The sequence below is a fragment of the Microtus oregoni genome, unplaced genomic scaffold (assembly GCF_018167655.1).
Source record: "Microtus oregoni isolate MIOR12 unplaced genomic scaffold, Mior012 000004F_ref0000308, whole genome shotgun sequence".
Lineage (NCBI taxonomy): Eukaryota > Metazoa > Chordata > Mammalia > Rodentia > Cricetidae > Microtus > Microtus oregoni.
Window position 1 is genome coordinate 7,156,760 of NW_024543063.1, and position 20,602 is coordinate 7,177,361.

At 50.1% G+C, this 20,602-nt stretch overlaps 1 protein-coding gene across 4 annotated transcripts in view; it reads right to left on the reverse strand.

Annotated features, from left to right (window-relative positions):
- Nucleotides 1-15,702, reverse strand: part of Agap1 (ArfGAP with GTPase domain, ankyrin repeat and PH domain 1) — a 455,752-nt gene extending 440,050 nt beyond the window's left edge. For 2 of the 4 annotated variants that reach the window (XM_041650295.1, XM_041650294.1), the window contains exon 1: nt 14,918-15,702. In XM_041650295.1, coding sequence (XP_041506229.1) covers nt 14,918-15,080 — 163 coding nt within the window. In that variant the 5' untranslated portion in view covers nt 15,081-15,702. The remainder of the gene's footprint in view (nt 1-14,917) is intronic. The other 2 variants (XM_041650296.1, XM_041650297.1) reach the window with 2 other exon arrangements.
- Between the last annotated feature and the right edge of the window lie 4,900 nt (nt 15,703-20,602).

Consider the following 20,602-nt stretch of genomic DNA (forward strand, 5'->3'; position numbering starts at 1 on the left):
TTAATAAAACACTGACTGGCCGGTAGCCAGGCAGGCAGTACAGGTGGAGCAAGCAAACTAAGAGAATCCTAGAAAGAGGAAAGGCAGAGATGCCGTCGCCAGTCAGATACAGAGGGAAGAAAAAAGAGATGAGAAATATCTTACTGAGAAAAGGCACCAAACCACATGGCTAAACATAGATAAGGATTATGGGTTGATTTAAGTTGTAAGAGCTAGTTAATAATAAACCTGAGCTAATAAGTCAATCTGTTTATAATAAATATAAGCCTCAGTGTATTTCTTTGGTAATGAACAGCTGTGGGACCAGGTGGAACAGAAATTTCCCTCTACATATTAGAGCAGTTCTCTGGCCTCTCAATTCCAGCCACACCAGATCAACGTGATCCTGAGTTTGGGAACAAAGGAGCAAAAGGTGAGTCGTTTCAGGGTCAGGAAGACCCTTAAGACCAAAGCTGGAGCAAGATGCGGTAGCTAACACAAGAAATCCCAGTCAGGAAGATCCAAAGTTTAAAGCCAGCCTGAGCAATTCTGCCAAGAGCCCATCTCAAATAACAATTAACAATAATAGTAGTGGGTGTAACACATGTTTGTGAAACTAGCACTTGGGAGGCGGAAGCAGAAAGGTCTGCATCATCCTTCACCACATAGGGAGTTCGAGGCCAGCCTGGGATGTGTGAGACTCTGCCTGAGAAAAATATAGAAATAAAAAGGCTCAAGTCTGACCCCAGGGGGCTTAGACACAGAAATGAAGGAACAGAGGAGGGATACATTTCTCAAAGGTCCTCTGGTAACTTGGTGGGGTAGAAGCCTATCCCAGATCTGCAGGTTGGCACCGCTGTCCCCAGCAGACCAAACAGAGCCATCGAGGTTATAATCCTAAAGGCATCATCAGTTTGCTTGGAGAAACTAGCCATGGCATTACAGCGACATCTCTGTGCTGTGACAGAACTACTGTCATAAAAGCAATCCTAGGACAACCCCTAAGCCACCAAAGTCGCACGCACACACATGAGAGAGAGGGGCAGGGAAGGGCCATTACTTCAGTCCCTCTGGGCTCATCTGTGTACTGTCCCATGGTTAACGCAACTGAAGAATGCACTGTCCTCCCAAGTGTATACTACACTGGTATCCCCAAAAAAATGAGACACCCTCTCATTCAATCACCACTTAATAGGACACCTTGTCTCCACCATCCTTACCACACATGTGGACCCTTTGAACTCCAAGCCTACCCACTGGATCTGTCTTGGCAACCTTTGCCATGGACAAAAACAATGTCCATGAGGTTGCCCTCCAGGCTGGCAGAGACAGGAACACAGGGCAGTGGCTTGGGAAGCTCACCCCGCAGCCATGCATGCTTCTCTACATGCTTCGGGTTTCTGTTAAAACGATGACAGGAAAGACTCCCTTACGACGTTCTGAGTATGTTATGGAACACATGGTCACACAAAGCCATTTTCAAGAGGGATGTATTACTCTCTGCTAGACAGACCCAGACAGTGCTAAGAAGGGCACAAAAAACAGCCGCATCCATCAGGGGAGTCAAGCACTCCAGCCACACCCTCAGCAGTGAAAGCAAGCCACTGCCCCGGCCACAGGTAAAAGACAGTAACTTAGCTTCCCACAAAAACGAGGTTTTGTAGCTCTAACTTGGATTTCTCTAGCTAGACCACCTGCAACCCAAAAATCCTAAGCCTGCCAGGCGCCTGCATCCCACCGAGAGTAGATGTTGGGTTCTGGAAAGGAAGCCCCAGTTCCGAGAGTTCCATGGGGTTCTGAATCCTGTGTGACAGCTCTCTGAGCCTCAGGCTGAGGGCTCAGTGCCTATCAATGGCCTCAGTCCCACCAAGTCATAAGCTTTCCAACCTCCACAGAGCCCACCCTCCAGCTCATTCTCAGCAGGCCAGAAGCAAGCTCTGGACCCCTGTACCTCAAGGTTAGAATCGATGGTAAAAACCTGTATATGACCAAATACACACACCTGGAGCTGACAGACAGATGACACCACGTGACATATATTTAGTGCATTTTACAAAAGTCTGATTGGTTAGGAGACCTCAGGGCCATTATGACCCAGGCGGCCTGGACTGTAGAGTCTCAACCAGTTTAAGCACTCCTGGGTCAATCCAGTCCACAGAGCAAGGATACAGTCATCTCATTCACAAGAAACTTGTGTATACCACAAACACCAACCTGCTTAATAATCTACAGCAGCAAGAGGCTGTATTACTACTGTCCCTGCCTCTCCAGAACTCCGAGCCCATCCCTGCGGACCCACATCTACAAATTCCACCTAACCACCAAGTGACCAACATCTCCCTTCCACCCAAACCTCACAGGCCCTGCACCCACGTTACTAGAATAAAACTTCAGGCTTCTCACCACCTCTCCTGCGGCCTGAAGCTCACAGGCACCATTAGGCTGCCCTCCTGTCACATCTTCTAGAGCTATCTGTTTCCCACCCGTCCCAGACTCCCGCCTGGTCTCCTACCTCCCTTCACTCACAACCGCCCATTATCCACCATCTGAGCGGGGCCACTTAGCCCCACCATCTCTGTCCTGCAGTCGTGTGTAGGCCTGGACAGCCGTCTCATGCCCTCCCACTACCCAGCTTCTGAGGCCCTCCCTGACCTCCACTCCACAGAAGAGGCAGTGCTCATCCGCCAGCCCCACAAGCCTCAGAGGCCAACTCTGCCTGCTGCAAGGCCTGGAGAGAATCTTTCTATTGCTCCCCCATTAGCTTCTTCCCATCCCAAACAAAGTGAGGATAAGCGAGGCCCTCCCACCACCAGCCCTCAAAATAAATATTTGTCTTTGCAAAGCCACTGGAGAAATTCACACAGCCCTGATCCACGGCCCTGTGTCCTTCCTGGTTGGCCCAGTGCAGTCAGGGCTGGTTAGAGGGGGAAGGGCCGCTCCTGGGACAGAGCACTGAGAACAAAGAAAACAACCCCTTGAGAATCCAGTTGGCAACACTTGGCTTTTCTTTCTTCCTTTGTGTCTTAGCTCTAATTGTACAAACAACAGCAACTGAATTGTGTTAATATGTTGTCATTAGGACCGCAGACAGCTGGGGCCAAGTTCCAGAGCCAGTTGCCTTTCAAATACCAAGGAGAACACAGCTCTCAACCCCGGGGGGCAGGGGAGGGGGTGCAGAGGGTGAGAGGGGACAGCAATGAGCAGCTTGACTACATACCCCAACTGCCCAACATCCGTCCCAGGCCTGGCGGAACCCATCCACAGGACAGAGCTACTCACTACAGGACTGTACACACAGTGACGTATAAACAACGTGTTATTCAGTCAACGAGAGAAGAGCCATCAGGCAATCCTAGAACTAAAGCTTGACGCCTAAGCCAGAGAGAGAAGAGTGTCGGTCACTCAGATCTTTAAAGCTAACGGTAAGGAGGATGACCCTAGACAGGAAGGCGACAACCAGCCTGCCATCCTGAGTATTCTAAAGTGAACCCATTTTTGTCTAGGCAGTGGCTGTCCTGCTACTGTATGAAGAGTGAAGGAGGAAGCCAGAGGACTCTAGTTCCCTTCCAGCCTGTTCCCAACAGACACGAGGACATAAGTGGGCAAAAGACTTCTCTGAGAACATGCCCTGCAATGTTGGCACCCGCGTGCCAGCCGGCGGAACAAGAAGCAGACAGCACAGCTGAGCCTAGCCCCTGCCACCCATGTCTGGTCAACTTTAATTAGTACGCAAAACCTTCCTATAACGTGGTGTCCTTGTTATATGTCAAAACAAGGGGTTCCCAAATGTGAGGGAGCCTGGAGTCCTGTCAATCCCACCATTCATTCCCAAGCCCCCAGCAGTCTAGGACCTCTTGTCACTGCCACAGGTGGGCGAGCAGGACTCCAGAAGCCACACGACTCACACATCAGAGCTTTAAAGCATGCGTGACAGTTAGTACTGACCATTGGCTGACATCCTAGGAGATGACCCTCTTAGCCATGTTTCTAAGAGTTTCTGGACTAGGTTAATCGAGGTGAGAAAACGCACAGTAAATGGAGGCAACGCTATCGTATAGGCTGGGATCCCAGACTAAGTCAAAAGGGGATAGGGAGCTGAGCACCAGCGTTCATCTCTCTCTCTCTGCTCCTTGACAGCGGCGTACCGTGACAACCGCCTCATTCTCCTGCCACCATGCCTCCCTGCTGCAACAGACTGCACCCTTCAACTGGGGCACAATACACTTGTCCTTCCTTAAGTTGGTCCTGTCAGGTATTCTGTCCTCGTAATAACAAATGTGACCAATACAAATCCTCCCCAGTACCGAGAGTAACGGGACTCTTGTGAAAACAGAAGTAACAGTGCTAAATTGTTTTCAAACGTCCTTAGTTTGTAGGCCCACAAACTAAAATGCTTGTATAAAAACTAAACATCCCTGAAATGACCACTTCTCATTTAGACTGTGACCAGAGACAACGGTGGAAAGAGATCTGGCCAGGCCTGTCCTGAGCTGTCTTCAGCACGGTCCTATTGGCTAGGTCCTATTGGCTAGAGCCTATTGCATACCAGCACGACTGGACGCGGTCAGGAAGTATTTGGAATTCTTCTCCCAGAAGCCGAGTGTCTCCCACCCTTAAAAGCTCCTACCCGTGATGCTAATGACAGGCAGCCAGCATGCGCAGCTTTAAGGCTGAGACAGTTGCTTGTATAGAAACACTGAACAAACACTCCAACACTGCAGCCCGAAAAAGACAATCCCCACCAAACAGCGGGAGAAGTGTGAAATGTGCAAATGAGCCTGCTTAAACAAAAACCCAATCTGCTCCCAGAGCGTGCAGGGTGGCCACCTGTTCAGGGCTGGTGGAGTCCTGATTACAGAGGAAGAAACAATACCAGGGAGATGACAGCCCCCTCTTGGGTCCTGGTCCCCACCCTCAAGCCTATATTTAGGCTGCTCTCTATGGAAAATGTCCCGACCCTGCACACAAACAAGCTATTTGGCTGGTTATTCAAAGGATCCATTAACAACCTCTTCTGCCCACCACGTGGTATCTGCTCTCCTCCCTCTCTGGTCACAGAAACAACCCCAGTGCCCCTCTGGCCTTTGGCCCTGGTCAGCTGTGAGCAGACAGCACAGGAAGGTAAAGAGATCGCACTCAAAAGACTACACTGTCCTGTCCATGGGCATCTCTGATCTCAGGGAAGCCGTGTCTGGGTCCAGGTTCCAGAGCACTAGACAAGGGGGGCCAAAAGTCCCTCCCACCTCCTGAGAGGCCAGGACTCCCTGCAGCACCACACAAAGCCTTTCTTCTCCAATCTCAGAACAAAATAACAGATGCTGCAAAGATTAGAGATTAACATCTGCAGAGTGCATTTTCTTTCTCAGAGAAAGGTACCTAACAAAGAGAAAGAATTATGTAGCTAAGCGCCAGATCAGAACCCCAAACCTGGGCTTTAAAAATAACTAAGCCTCATCCGGCTTTTCCAGACTCAATCACTTAGGCTGGGATGCAAAAGTGCCTGAGTGTCAGGAAGGGGACACAGGTCTGAGTAAGTGCTGGAACCATGAAGCAAAACCAACAGAGATGGGAACAGCAGGCACAAGTGACCTGGTGGGGGAAATGGAAAGAAAAGGCTCTAATTAGGGAGGGGGGAGTAAAGAAGAGGGAGGGAAAGGATAAAATAACAGTAAGGATGTCGGAAAATCATAGTATTCACACTATTATCTATCTAAAAATACTTATAATGTACACAAGTCAGTGTGTAAATATACATAGTTTAAGTGGAATTTTCCCATCTGGGCTGACAACTCTCCCTCCAAAAGTTACAGACCAGATAACACAAACCCCAACACTAGACATGAGACCCGCTCATTGTTCAGGATGGTCCAAGAGACTCTCAAAATAGTGTAGGGTACTGCTATTGCCCCTGGTTATGCCCCAGAGGTAGAAGATAAATACCTACTGCTAAAGCTACCCATGCACTGCAGATACGACCTAAGCTGGATCTGACATGAAATCTCCTCCTTTAGGGCTAGCTCTTATGGTACCAGAAGGGGCCATGCAAGCTTCCAATGGAGGGAAGCAACCAAAAGTCTTACCCAGCCATGGCACCTACGAACCATAACAACCCTAAGGGTGCAGTATTGGCACAGACAGCTTGACGATAACCAACAGCTCTCCAAGTGGACTTAAGGCCACTCAACAGGAAGGAAGTTATGATCCAGGGCTAGTGAAGGAGTACTCACAACTACTACTTTGTTAAACCAGCAAAAAACCCTAATTCTAAAGATTTATCCTCATACCCACAGATAAGTGTAATTCCCCCTCATCAAAGAAACTTCTCTTTGCAATAAACAGAGATCATTACAGAAATCAATAATCAATCAAAATGCAGAGTTGTTGAGCCCAGTCACAACAGATAGGTCTACAACACAACTCCTTGACCCGCCAACATGGCTCCCTGAACATGACTTGAACAAAGATGGCACCAGCAGACACGCTAAAGTGGAAGAGAGAAAACTCATGAGGCCTCAAACCCAGAACAAAAAAAAAAAAAAAAAAACCTATATGCAACTAAGAAACGCTGAGAGTGGGCGAAATAGTCTTCCCCTAGGAGTAGCCCCCAAGGGTTTATCTAACACCAGATGGCCAGCCCTGAAATTGTGTGTGTGTGTGTGTGTGTGTGTAAACACAAACAAGTAACATTATACAGGCTAAGCAGGTTGTATTTATGTATTCTGGAATACACATGCACACCCCAAGAGTAAAAGAGAGGTCATGAATTTGAAAGAAAGTCGGGATAGAAGTAACATGGAAGGGTTTGGAGTGAGGAAAAAGAAGTGAAAATAGAAAAAATATACATATTCTCAAACTTTTAAAAATTATTTTAAGAAAATAAAAAAGGTGTAGGGCACACCTTTAAACTCAGCACTTGGGAGGAAGAGGCTAGTGGGCTTCTGAACTAGAGACCAGCCTGGTCCAGAGGGAGTTCCAGGACAGCCAGTACTACACAGAGAAACCCTGTCCTAAAACAAAAACAAAAACAAGCAAACACCCAGGGTGGCAGGCAGCTGGAGTGAGGCAGGCTGGCAAACCATAAAGGCCTGGAGGCCAGCAAGGGAAGGAGTGATGGGAAGCAGGGATCCGGCTGCAGCAGAGGAAAAGTTCTGGTTTGGACAAAAACAGAGGTGATGGTGGTGGGGCCACAGGATTTGCTGTCCCTGCGGCTGCAGGACTTGTCTCTCTGCCCTCCACGTCACTGTCTTCGGGCTCCTCCATGACTCCTGTGAACTGCAGATAACATGTAGCATCTCTTTCAGAGATGCTCTCAACTGCTGGGAAACACTGGTGACAACATGGATCATCTACCAAGGTACCATGAAAAGCAAAGACTGACGAAGCCATCTAAATAGGCAGGGGAAGAAGTCCGCAGAAATACAGCCTGTGTCTTAGAGAAAATGGAATACCAGAGAATTCCATTCTGTACTGGACCCTTGTCTAGGCCTACTGTCCCCCTGACCTCCAGAACTCCACACTCAGGGGGTGCCCACTCCTTCTATGATCATCACGGGGACAAGGGAAACTTGCACCTGAAACCATTCAAACTGGCGTTCAGCCTTACATCATTGTTCAAACTTTTTGATATTGCCAACTTCCTAAGCGACTGGGTAGGGATGCCACTGCTAGCTACGAACACTGCAGGCCAAATGTCCAGCCAGAGAAACTGTCCAGGACTCAAAATGTGATCCCTGGGTTACAGACCTTCTTAGAAATACTGGTTCCCAGGGCCACTCCAGCCCCACAGAACCAGGGAGCTGCTATCTGTCTCTGCAAGCCCTCAACATCATTACATTAGTGACACAGCCTGCCGCTCACTGATCCCTCTGGACAACGCTGATTCTCTCCATTTAACTGGCGGCTCCTGTCAGAAAGAACCATCAACCTCTGCAGACGACTGATTCAGAAATGTCGCCAATATTTATCAAGATTTTCCTTCCCTACCTGCAAACAGTAAAGAAAATGGCATGATGATTTGGTCCCCATGAAGGTCATGATCTATAGATCTAAAAGTTGCCCAGCCCCCAACTTCTATACTCTGGATGCAGTTTTCACTGCTGCAGGAGGATAATTCAGTTCACACCCCTAAGGAGGCAAAAAGGATCTGTTTCTGGGAGGAAACGGCTGCCAGGTCCAGGACATTATTCAAGTACAGATCCTGACCCACCAAAGCCCTGAAGACTCAAACACTGAGTGAGGCCTGAGTTCCGCCCTCGGGAGCTCCTGGCTTTCCAGGATGGAAGGAGGACAGCAGCTGAGCCAAAGGCAGCTGGCACACAGAGCAAGGAAGGCCTTAACTCCAGAGAGGCAATACCAGCTGTGGGTAGCTCTGACCTGTACCAGGTCACATGGTATCTCTAAGAAAGAGCATCCACACCATACCTAAAAGTCACGAGATTGTGAGGGCTCCCAGGGCTGGCTGGGCATGAGGTCTCTACGGGAAGCAGCACCTGGCCAACGGTGTCGTTTCTAAAGGCGATAGTGAAACTGCCACCTCTGATTAGATCTGAACTATGACCAGCACAGCAGACAGAGCCCAAGGAAAAGGAGAGCCACCCGTGGCAGTAGGAAGAAACTATTTTCCCTAAACATACACACCTGCAGTAACCAGACTAAACAAACTCTTACCAAGTTTACTGTATTAAGCAACTCCACAGAGAACAAGACGCCTTGGTTACAGGGCACATCCCCAAGCCTGTCTCTTCCTGCGTCAATGGCTCAGAGAGATGACGATGGGAATCACACATAGCAGGGGCTCGTCAATTCTACCTCATGCAAGGAGGCTTGGCCCAGGCAACTCATTTCCCCGATACGTTTTCTACACTTCCGGGTTGCAAAGGTGTGTTGGAAAACAAGTTTCCTCTGAGACTGAAACATCCCACCCTGCAGATGAACTCTTTAAATAGGAAGGGGGACAACTCAAAATAGCTCCAGGTCGTCCCTGACTGACCAGATTCACTAGGCCCCTCTCTCCCGGAGTAAGCAATAAAGGTTAAAGAGTCCCTCTCGGCCCAACCAAGCTACAAAGACAACGCAAAGATCTGAAAGCTGCCTGGAAGAAGAGAAAGCAGAGGAGCTGTTTGGGAGAGGTTTAGACCAACTCAGTCACTCAGAAAGGACACTCCAACCTGTAGAGCTGCCTGTAGGCTGTGCAGTGTGCTCCAGGTCCCCAGCTTTGGTGAACTGCCACCCATGCTACAGTGGGCTTTGGATACACAGCTGTCTTTGAGCCATTCCTGCTCCTGTAAGAAACCCCTCACCCATATTCCTGTTAGTATAAACCCAATAAAACTCACTGGTTCTCCAAGCTGGATTCTGGTCCTATCTGTACTTCAATCCGGGCATGAGGTCCCTTTCCAGAGTAAGTGTGCTGTGCCTCCCCAGGAAAAGTTTTGTCACACAGCAGGGGGATAGCCATGTTTGGGGATTATCATACAATGAACTGGCCTAACAGGTTAAGGACTTAGCACTCCACTGGGCACAAATGTTCAACAACACAGCTGCATCATGGGACTGAGCAGACTCCCTGCCATCTTCCAAGGTTTCCCAAATGCTCAGGCTGAGACATCAAACTTTCACATATCCGTGTCCACCTAAGAGGACCATGGAAAGCTCATGCTCTCCCTGCCCTAGTCGTCCTGTGGAAGATCAAGGCAAAACAGGTGTCTACAGAACAGTCACCTAGTAAAGAGAGCAACATGAACCCTGGATGAGGAGGTGGGTGTCTCCACTTCAGAGACTGGCTGGATTTCCCAGCGGTGCCTGGGAAGCTGGGAAGCGTACTGCTGGGCTGAATGAGCGAGCACTAGGCAAACACATGGATCCTGGCTCCGCTGCTGGCAAGCTGAATTACAGTGTGTGACTGCTAATAGAGGCTTTAGCCTTGAAAGAACGACAAGAGAAGCAGTTGGCCGGTGCACTTCAATCCATCCACTCCAGACAGAGTCTTCAACAGCCAGAGGGGAAGCTTACCCAGGAGGCTTGACTAGAGGTGAGGTGGGTCCCAGGCTCACTTCTGGACATGACATGGTACATGCTACATCCCACAGCAGGCCATACCCCTGCAGAACACCCCAGACATCTGCTGGGCTTGATGTGAAACTAATCATTAATATTTCCCTAAATAAATCGAGACTCAGGGGTTAAGAAGATTCTCAGAGTAAGAAATAAAGACTAAAGAAAATTCGAAAACAAGCAAACAAAAACAGTAACAACAAAAACAAAAAAACAAGGTAACATTTTTAAACAAGGTTAAAGATGGAAATCACATGTATCCCAGGCCTAGAGACAGTATCCCCAACATATTGCTATTTGGGAACTTCAGTGGGCACTTACAACTAAATAAAATATATCTTATTCATCTTTATGAGATTTTCCAACGAGGCCAAAACCGACTCACTCTGACAAGCAGCAATCAAAACATCCTCCTCTTTCCCAAGGTCGTTCCTCACCCCAAGAGCAAAAATTTATGTAGATGCCAGAAAACAGTGAGGTTTTAAACACACTATAACTAAGCCAAATGCTGGCAGGCGATGTCATCACAAAAACCATATCTTCAAAAGTCCTCCTAAGCTGAAAGGGCTCCTGTTATGTCAATCCCAAGGCCTTGATAAAGAGGCCACAGACGGGAGAAAGGTCTGACTAGACAGCTTTGGAAATGACAGGTTTGGTCTCATGAGGCAAGTGATTTTTTTTTTAAATATTTATGATGATATGCACATCTTTTCTTGAAAGATTCACATATTTGCTTTTCTTGTGCTCATTCCTAGTCACAAGGTGATCTGGGTTGGCCTCTGACAGGGATAGGGTTTCTCTTCAGTTACTATGGTGATCCAGCACTAATCATGGGTTCTCCAAATTTATACCTTCCCGGTTCAATATTAGTAAAGATACAGGTATCCAAACTTGGTTTTGCTTAACCTTTTTTTTTTTAAGATCTCTCTCTCTCTCTCTCTCTCTCTCTCTCTCTCTCTGTGTGTGTGTGTGTGTGTGTGTGTGTGCGCGCGCGCGCGCGCGCTGTCTGACTGTCTGTCTGTCTGTATATACCTGCAAAGGGCAAAAGAGGGTACCAGATCTCTTTGGAGCTGGAGTTACATGCACCCTGACATGGGTAGGTACTGAAAAACCGAACTTAGATCATACAGAAGAGCAGCAATGCTCCTAACCACTGATCCATTTCTCCAACCCAAGAGCTACCAATCAGTGAGAAACCACAGACACCCCCAAAGCAGACCCCACCTCACAGGCTACTACTATCACTCTTAGTAACTTCTAGAATTTGATAATAAGACCCTGTTGCTGAAGATACCACATACTTGAGTCGTAAGACAGGAAAAAAAAATCAAGCTGGTATTGACCTTGGAGTTGCATCCTTGCTGGCTAACTTTCACAGTACTGGAAGGTTTTATTTATGCTACCAAGAATGAAGTTTTTGACAAATTTAGCCAGTTATGAATCCCACAAGCTACAACAATGACTGCCTGGCAAGATATATCCACTGGCATATAGCAAGATATGTATTAATGGCACAAATGACATAGGAATAACCACCCACTTTCTGATTGGCTTTAAATCCTGTACCAAAGCCGGGCGATGGTGGCGCACACCTTTAATCCCAGCACTCGGGAGGCAGAGGCAGGCGGATCTCTGTGAGTTCGAGACCAGCCTGGTCTACAGAGCTAGTTCCAGGACAGGCTCCAAAGCCACAGCAAAACCCTGTCTCAAAAAACAAAACAAAAAAAAAAAAATCCTGTACCAAGAGATACACTCTAGGCCTGGTACTATTAAGTAGGCCAGAAACTCATGACCAGCTAGGTTATAGGTCCCAGAGAGAGAACTTAATACTATTATTCTGCTAAGTGGACACAGTAATAAACTGCCCCCTAAACTAATCTCTATACCCATAGATCAGTGCATCTCTCAGCCCTCATCAGAGAAGCTTCTTTTTGCAGTAGATGGAGATTAATAGAGACCCACCGCAGATCAGTATGCAGGGAATAAAAGAGACTAGGCGTGCTCAGCTCCAAATGGAACATCTGTATAACACCCCCTCCCTCCCGTGAGGCTCAGGAATCACAGCACAACAGTCAGAAAGACTGTAGTGGATGTCTGTAGTGAAACAGTATTTGCTGGACATGGACAGCACGGCACACATGAACAAAAAGCAGCTGTGACTGCACACGCAACACCAAGTCTGCCAAAATCCCAGGATGGATGCGGAGGGGTTCATGAAGTCCCCCACCCTGGCTTATTGACCGCTAAGGGAAGGAAGAGTCCATTTTCTTCAGGGATGCTGCCCCTACAAAAGCAATCCATGCTGCAGCGGAGGGTCCTACACCCGTGCACATACAGACAGCACTGTATGTGGACTCTGTGTGTTTTTAAAGAGAGCAAGAAAACACATGAAGTTCTGAGGGGAAATGGGAATTGACTGGCAGACAGAGTTGATCAGAACACATTCCATGCATGCGTGATATTTTCAATAAAAAGCGTTTGTTCTCTTCTCACTCAAGCACATCATGCTACCACAATTTTGCAACTCTCTCCCCATGCCAAACATGCATGGAGCAATGTAAGATCTGCCCATATCTTAACACGGACATGGAAAGACCATTCCATTATAACAAATGAGCCGGGATCTAATTAGAAGAGGAAGGGTGAGGTCCTGAAAGACTTAAGCTTTGGGAAGCCAGAGAGACCAGGGGCCTAAATCACCCGTTAGGTCAGAGGTGCTGTTGAACAACTTCCCTCATGTGTTCAGGGGTCATCACCCTCTCCTCCACCTCCTCCTCTATAAGACAGGGCCATTGTGAACAGCAAACCATCTGTGCTCAGGCTCTCCCCAAATGAGCAGTGTACCACTGTGGTGAACGGCAGGAAGAACAGAGGCAGATACAAACGCTTCTCCAATCCCGCTGAATTTACTACAGTCCTGGCATAATATAGGCATTCCTCGTCCTAACAAAAACAATAGCATTATCAAAGTCCCCAGCAGCAGGATCCATCCATCAGTTTTAGTTTTCCTGAGAATGACAAAGGTTATAGCCAAAACAACGGGACTCGATAGCATCAGCTATCAAGAAAAACTCACTGTGGAAGAACAATTTTAAAAAGAGAGAAATGCAACCACATCCTCTTGCTGGAAGTCCAAAACCCCACAGTGCAGCTTTAAGAATGGGAAATGAGTCACACCCAGCTGGAGGCCTTCCTCTCCTCCCGAGCAAGGAGCTCCAGTCAGGTGCATTCCATCCCTGGCACCAGCTTTCTGAGGGTTTCATCAGACTCCAGTACACGCTGCCAGAGAGCTGAGCAGAGTAACCTGAGAGAAACATGAGCACCGGTCAGTACTTCCGACAGGGACCCAGACATTGCTCTCAGAGAAACCCCTCACAACATCGCCTCTCCATCAGCTGGGGGGTGTCCCTCGAAACACCACAAGACTCCACGTCCCACAGAAGCTGTGGCTCTTAATGGGCCTGGAAGCATCTGAAGTCAGCACAAGCAGCTATGAACACTCAGGGGGCCCAGAAGCATTCAGAGCCAGTATTCACAGGGACAGAACTTGTTATGACCCTCTCCTGGAATTAGAATATATCCCGTGGATAGTTAGTCCATCTCCCAGCCTGCCTGGGATGTGGTTCAAGTACACGAGGCTGCCAAATGCCAAGGGGATCAGCAACACAGCGTTCACCTTCTCCACGCAAGCGGCCAAGTTTTAAACCCAAACACTTCAGGGTTAGAAGTTCAGACTGCGGAGGAGCCTTATGCGGAGGCGAAGAGGGCAGAACCTGCACCTGCTTTGAACACACTCCTGCTGGACTTGGAAGGCTCCCATGCTCCTCAACAGAGGACTCAGCAGCCTTTGGCAGGCACGGTAGTGTACTAGGACAAGCCACCCGCAGGCCTTGCACTATGACTGGCCAACAGCAACTCAAGAGGAAAGGCTGCAAATCCACTGGCTGGTCACGTTGCCCACTTAGATACCACCTGCTCCCCCCAGGTAAGTGATGGCAGGCCCAGAGAAAGCAAACAAGGAAACAGCTCAGGCACCTAGTAGCAGAGAAACGGGAGCCATTAGTGGTCCAAAGAGAACACAAGCAAAGCAGCCAGCTCCATCCTCTCCTGCGGGGATACTGCATTGCCTGACACTGGGGGTCAGGACCATGCTCTGCACACAGGCTTACAGGCAACAGCATCATCCACTTTTCCTCCTCCTCTTGGGTGACTCCCAAGTGGCAGGTGTATCCAAGTGCCCCCTTTAGCAAGAGAGTATGGCAGTGTCCTGCCTCCCTAGAAGGGTCATAATTTGACTCAGGACTTTGGTTCCAAACACCCAGTGATTGCCCGAGGGCAGGCAGATCTGCATTGGGACATGATGCTGACTGAGTCCCACTGGCTCTCTACGTGCTCCAAGTCCAAATGCCTCCCCTGTATCCGCGAACTGGGAAAAAAGGACAGCCATGAAGCAACTGAACAGGCTGGCCGGCACAGCACCCCCAGCAGCAGAGCTTCTCAAAACACATCTTCAACGCCCGTGCAAAACGCTCAAGCCAGGCCTGATAACCTGTCACGGATCGAGTGGCGCCATCCCAGGCAGCTGCCCCCAGGCGTCGGCTGGGCCGGAACGGGACCTGCGGGCGGCCCAGGACGCAGCGGCACCGTGCCACTTTCTCACAGGAGAGACTCTATTGTCCATTATCAAATGAACGCTGACGATCCATCGTCCCTGGCAGGCTGGCTGCACTGCCGGCCTTGCGGGGCAAGAGGCACCGCAGTGCTCTCTCGGCCGGGTAGCCGCGTGTGTACACACGCACGCACACACGCGCGCACACACCCCGCCGCGCCACGGGCGCCCGCTCCCCCGCGCTTTCCAGAAGCCCCGGGGCGGCCTGGCCCTCACCTTCGATGGCGATGACGTGCTCCCGGATCTGGTTCTGCAGCACCGGCTCCTCCACGCGCTCCAGCAGCTCGTAGATGGAGTAGATGTTGGGATGGACCGACTCGAAGCGCTGGATCTCGGCCCGGATGGCAGCCGAGTTGGCCAGCTGCTGCTGGTAGTTCATGGTGCAGGCACAGCGCCCAGAGCCGCGCGCCCCCCGTCGCCGTCGCCCGGCGCCCCGGAGCCCGCGGGCCACCGAGACCCGGGGCGCCGCAGCCCCCGGGGAGCACGGAGAGAGGAGGCGCAAAAAGAAAGGCGAGGATGAGGCAGTAGAGGGGCTCAGTTCATGGCCGGGACGCACGTCCCGGGTCAGCGGGCCGTCCGGGAAGACCGCGGCGCCATGGAGCGCGACCGGCCGCGGAGGAGGCTCGCTCAGGCGCCTTCCCGCGCCGCAGCCGCCTGCACCCCTACGCGCCGGCCGGCCGAGCAGCCATTAAAGCGCAGGCAGCGCGGTGCTACGAGCGCCGGGGCCAAGGCCCCCGGGCAGTGGCCGCTCTGCTCCGGGGCGCACGGCTGCGACTGGGTCGGCGCGCTTGTGAGTGTCGCGCTACCGCGCGCGCCGGGGCCCTCAGCTGCCCTGCGCCGTCCGCCGAGCCGGGACCGAGCCGTGGGCGCCTTGCCAGCCGCGGAGACCGCTCCGAGCGCCGCCCGCCGCTGCCCGGCCAGCCCCCTCCCTGGCACGCAGGGCCCTGGCCCACGTCGGCCCCGCCCCCGCCCGCGCTCGCCGCCCTCCGGTCGCCGCTGCGTCCTCCGCGGCGCTTCCCAGCGCGCCGGATCCCGGGGAATTGCGCCAGACCCCGCCCCGCGCTGCCTCTGGGCTTGCTGGGACTTGTAGTCCGTCACTCCGGCCGGCCGGCGCGCGTGGGGTGCGCTCTGCGCTCGCGTCGCAGCGCGCTGGGCGGGCCCCGTGGGGCACCCGGACGCCACTCCTGAGGGCAGATCTACTAGCTCTTTTTGACCGTCCTGGGCGCTCTCGGTTGTGCCTACTGCCCCGTGCCAGCTCGCGAGCCTCGGCACCGAGAAGGTGGCGCGCGAGCCCACCCGCCCGCGCTTTTGTTTGCTACCAGAGCGCTTGAGAAATCTCTGCGACTCTCGGGGTCCTCTTCTCCCGTCTGTCAACTTTCTGCCTCTTTTTCTGAACTCGGAAGGAAAGTTACTTCCCTTCCCGTGGGTTACACGGGGGTCTACGTTTCATCAATAAACTGAAATTGAGGCGGGACGGAATTCCACGGGGGCTTCTAGGCAGTCTTTCCCACGAAAATGTCTCACAAGTGACTTGTAGCTTCCAAGCTGCAGCCCTCCAAGCACCGCCTATTCTGCTCCAGCCCCATGCGGTTTCACCCAACATTAGCTCCACTTTAGCTCAGCCTGGGAGCCTAAGAAGCTAAACCGCGCTGAGGTGAGGGCTCCAAGTGAATAAGATTATTGTAGATTTCCAAGGATCCAGAGGGAGCTCGGGGCCCCGAAGGTCCTGGTCTGTGCACTATGGTGGAGCCCCTGTCTCGCCACCCAGGGGTGTTTCATAAATAACCCCACATCCCTGATTCAAGTGTCCTGTGCCTCATCTGCTTCAAATTCAAGCTAATGACCAGCCCAGAACCCAGTCCACCAAGCTCTTGGGTATCACTTATCCAGGTATTTTTTCAGGCATGTGTTCAATAATCAGCTTTTCCTGACCCTGACACTGCGGAGACCCTGGCTTGTTCTGTACCTTGCCTCTAACTTTGCCCTTAGCAGTAACACTAATAGAAATGCTGACATGTGACTTCATCTACTGTTAGCAATTTGTTCCTACCCCACCTTGAAACCCCAACTCCGTGACCCCAAATCGTTCCAGGCCTCCCCTGTTCCACATCTGGCTTCTCAATCTCTTCAGGGGTTTTCTTCTTTACTTCCCTAAACTCTAAATATGGATGGCCCTGGGACTCGTCTTTAGGATTATTTTATTGTATCTTGTGGCTTTGAATATCAAACAGAGCTTGCCGACACTAACTTGTCTATCTCAAGCCCAGATCTCAGCCCTGAGCATTAAAGTCCACCTATCCCACATCTTCTCACCCAATGCCTAACTGTTGGGTAGAATACAGCTTATCTCATGTTGGGCAACCGAGAAAGAAACGGGAGGATTGTTGTGAGTTCAAGGCCAGCCTGAACTGATGATGAGACCCCGCCTTTAAAAATAACTAAGTGGGGCATCTTCCCATGCCAGTCCAAGGCAGTGCAGATCTTTGTTCACCAACCCGAAAATTCAGGGTGGTCTTTTTGCCTCTTGTCCTCTGCTATCCCAGAATGTCAGCTTTGCCTCTGGAAGATGCAAAATCTCACTTTCCATCACCCTGAAAAGGCTTGACTGTCCAGACTCTGAATTACTGATAGAGAACTAACCCAGGGATCTGCCTCCTCCATGTTTCCTCACTGACCATTCTCAAGAATGTAGTCCTAGTGGGTCTTGTAAGCCTAAGCCATGGCTTTCCTCTGTTCAAAACCTCCTCCAGTGCCACTCACCCTCTCTGGCTCCCAGAGCCCTTCTGGCTTGCACTCTTACCAAGAGCTGGGCAGAGTCATAGTTTCCTCCTCTTATTTTTTTTTTTCATTTTGAGACTCGCATGGCCCAGGGTGGCCTCCAATTTGCTATCTAGACAGCTTGACCTATATTTCTGATCTTCCTGCCTCCACCTCTCAAATGCTAATCTCATAGGCATGTACTACCAACACCTAGTTTATGATGAGCTGAGGATCAAACCCAAGGCTTTGTATATTCTGGGCAAGCAGTCCATAGCTATACATTCTCCTACTAAGCTTGTACCCTATCACAATCCCAAGAACCCTCTTAGAAGACTTGGTCATTCATAGCAACAGCAGTGGACAGAGCAGTGATGGTTCTATGTACCCGTAAACTGAATTCCAAGCCACACAGGGTTGCAACAGGAGTTAGGTGATACTGGGTGACTCTTATGGGCAGAACTATGGGCATAATCATGTCCTTCAGAAAAGAGTCTTGGGTATAGAAGAAGAAGAACTCTGGGCTTCAGGGCCCACCTTCTTCTCTGGAGCTCAAGCCCCTGTAGCAAAGCTCCACAGAGCACATGACTCTAACAGAAGATGTCCAAGATCGAGGTTTCAGCAAGGTTGGCTTCTGTGGGCCCCTCCTCAACTCGGAGATGAAAGTCTTTTCCCTGTGTCCTTACCCAAAGTCCTTTGTGTCTGCATTCTGATCTCTTCATTGAGTAACATCAGTCCCGTTAAATTGGGGCCAGCCATACTGGCCTGATCTTTACTGAACTGTCTCTTTAAATTTAGAATCGGTCTCTCAATATCCTGAGATCATGAAGAACAAAGCTTCCACATAGCATCTGAGGGGACACAATTCAGCCGTAAGAACCTCTCTCACTGGGCCACCTCTGTTTCCACCCCACCCTAGCCTCTCCAGGCACACTGACCTCCTTGCTGTCCTCTGAGGACAACAGTCATCAGTCAGGAGCATCTCCCCTCAAAACCTTCGCCAGCCACATCACTTCCTACATGGATTCACTCTAAAACCACCCTCTCAGGGGACCGCCCCTGACACCTTCTAGAAAGTGATTCTGGCGTCTCACCTCCTTGCAGGTAAAAAGAACACTACTTTCTAAGGATGTCACACTGAGGACCCTGGAACTGCCTTCCACATTCCAGGAGGGCCACAGCCCTGTCAATCTGCTTTGGACTTTTGACCTTTGGAACTGTGGGATCATTAACTTCTGCTATTTAACATCAAATTTGCACTAAGATTTCACAGTGGTAAAAGGCACCACTACGCCTGTTTCATTTTGTTCTTACCACTCATCCAACTCACCACTCTTTGCTCAACTCGAGGGCTTACGGGTCCATCTGTTTTATTCTCCACCCCATCCTCAGCCCCTGGAACAGTGCCTGATAGAAAACAGGTGTCCAAGAAATGGCTTGCCCATTAAACTTCAATCGCCATAAAGACGGGGAACACATGTCTTGGGCATTTGCAGCGCCTATTGTAGAGGGCTGCCATAATGGCCCACTCATCATGGCCAGCACATAGTAAGAGCTAAAGATTGGTCCGGTTAAAATGGAAGTCCTCTTATCAATACTACCCTAGGAGTGTTAATGGGCTGTTACTACTGATTCCTCTCCTGTAAATACAGCCAAACAGCTGTGATTGTTCTTTATCCGATGGCCCTTCTAGACATTTAACAGTGTAAGTGCAAGTCCCATGGAGAATGAGCTGACTCTCAAAGCAGTCCCCAGAAGGCTCCAAAGTTGTGACTTAAAGGGCTGGAGAGATGGCTCAGCGATTAAATCAGACAGTGGTGGTACACACCTTAATCCCAACACTCAGGAGGTAGAGGCAGGTGGACCTCTGTGAGTTCAAGGCCAGCTTGGGCTACAGAGTGAGTTCCACCCAAGTTCAGTTCCCAGCATCCATGTCAGGCAGTTTACAACCACCTGTAACTCCAGCTCTGGGGCCCCTGATGCCATCTTCTGACCTCTGTGGGCTCCTATACCCACAAACACACAAATTTAAAATAATAAAAATAAATCTGGAACTTAAAATTAAAGGCAGAGACAGAGTTGTTTGGGGTTACAGTTCAAGGGCACTATCTATCATAGCAGGGGAGGCATACAAGCAGAAGTATGACCCAGCTGGTCACATTGAGTCCACAGGAAGAAGGGGACCAGTATCCAAGCTGGATGTCTTCTCTTTATTCATTCTGGAACCCCTGCCCATGGAATGGTGCTACCTACGTGTAGGGTGGGTGTTATTGGTTGTTACTCTTTAGGCTTTACCCACCACCCAGCTCCCAAATAAATCACACACAGAGGCTTATTCTTGCTTATTTATGCCCAGCCTTAGGTTGACTTGTTTCCGGCCAGCTTTCTTATCTTAAATTAGCCCAACTACCTTTTGCCTCTGAATTCCTTTCATTCTTACTCCGTGGCTGGCCGTGTAGCTGGGTGGTGGCACCTGGTGTCCTCCTTTCCTTCTCCTTCCCCTTCTCTCGCCCAGATTTCCCCTCCTTTTTATACTCATTGCCTGCCAGCCTCACCTATCCTTTCTTCTGCCTCACTATTGGCCATTTAGCTCTTTATTAGACCATCAGGAGTTTTAGACAGGCAAAGAATCACAGCTTCACAGAGTTAAACAAATGCAGCATAAAACAAAAGCAACACACTTTAAAATAATATTCTACAACAGGTGGGTCTCTCCCCTCAACCCAACCTAGGAACTCCCTCATAAACATAACAGGAGGTTTGTCTCCTGAGTGATTCTAGGTCCTATGACGTTGACAAACCTATGTCATCAAAGTTCCAACAGGTGTAATGTGACCTCTATCAGGACGACTTCACAGCCACACTTTAAACATCAAAATGTCCCCTTGAATACAGCTCCATAGCCCTTCCTCCTGCTCTCTCTGTGAAGAGCACCTGAGAACAGCAAGCAGCCTCTTGCGGCTGGGGACTTTGCAGGGCTATATCTGCTTCCCTGCACTTGACCTGGTTTTGTTCAACTCCTTTCCACGCTTGGCTGAAGATTGCTGAGACTCCTATGTGACTGTGTGTGGCAATCATGTGAGCCTGGCATAGGTCTTGATGCCCAGTAATGGGAAGCCGCATACGAATGTTCCTGGAGGCCCT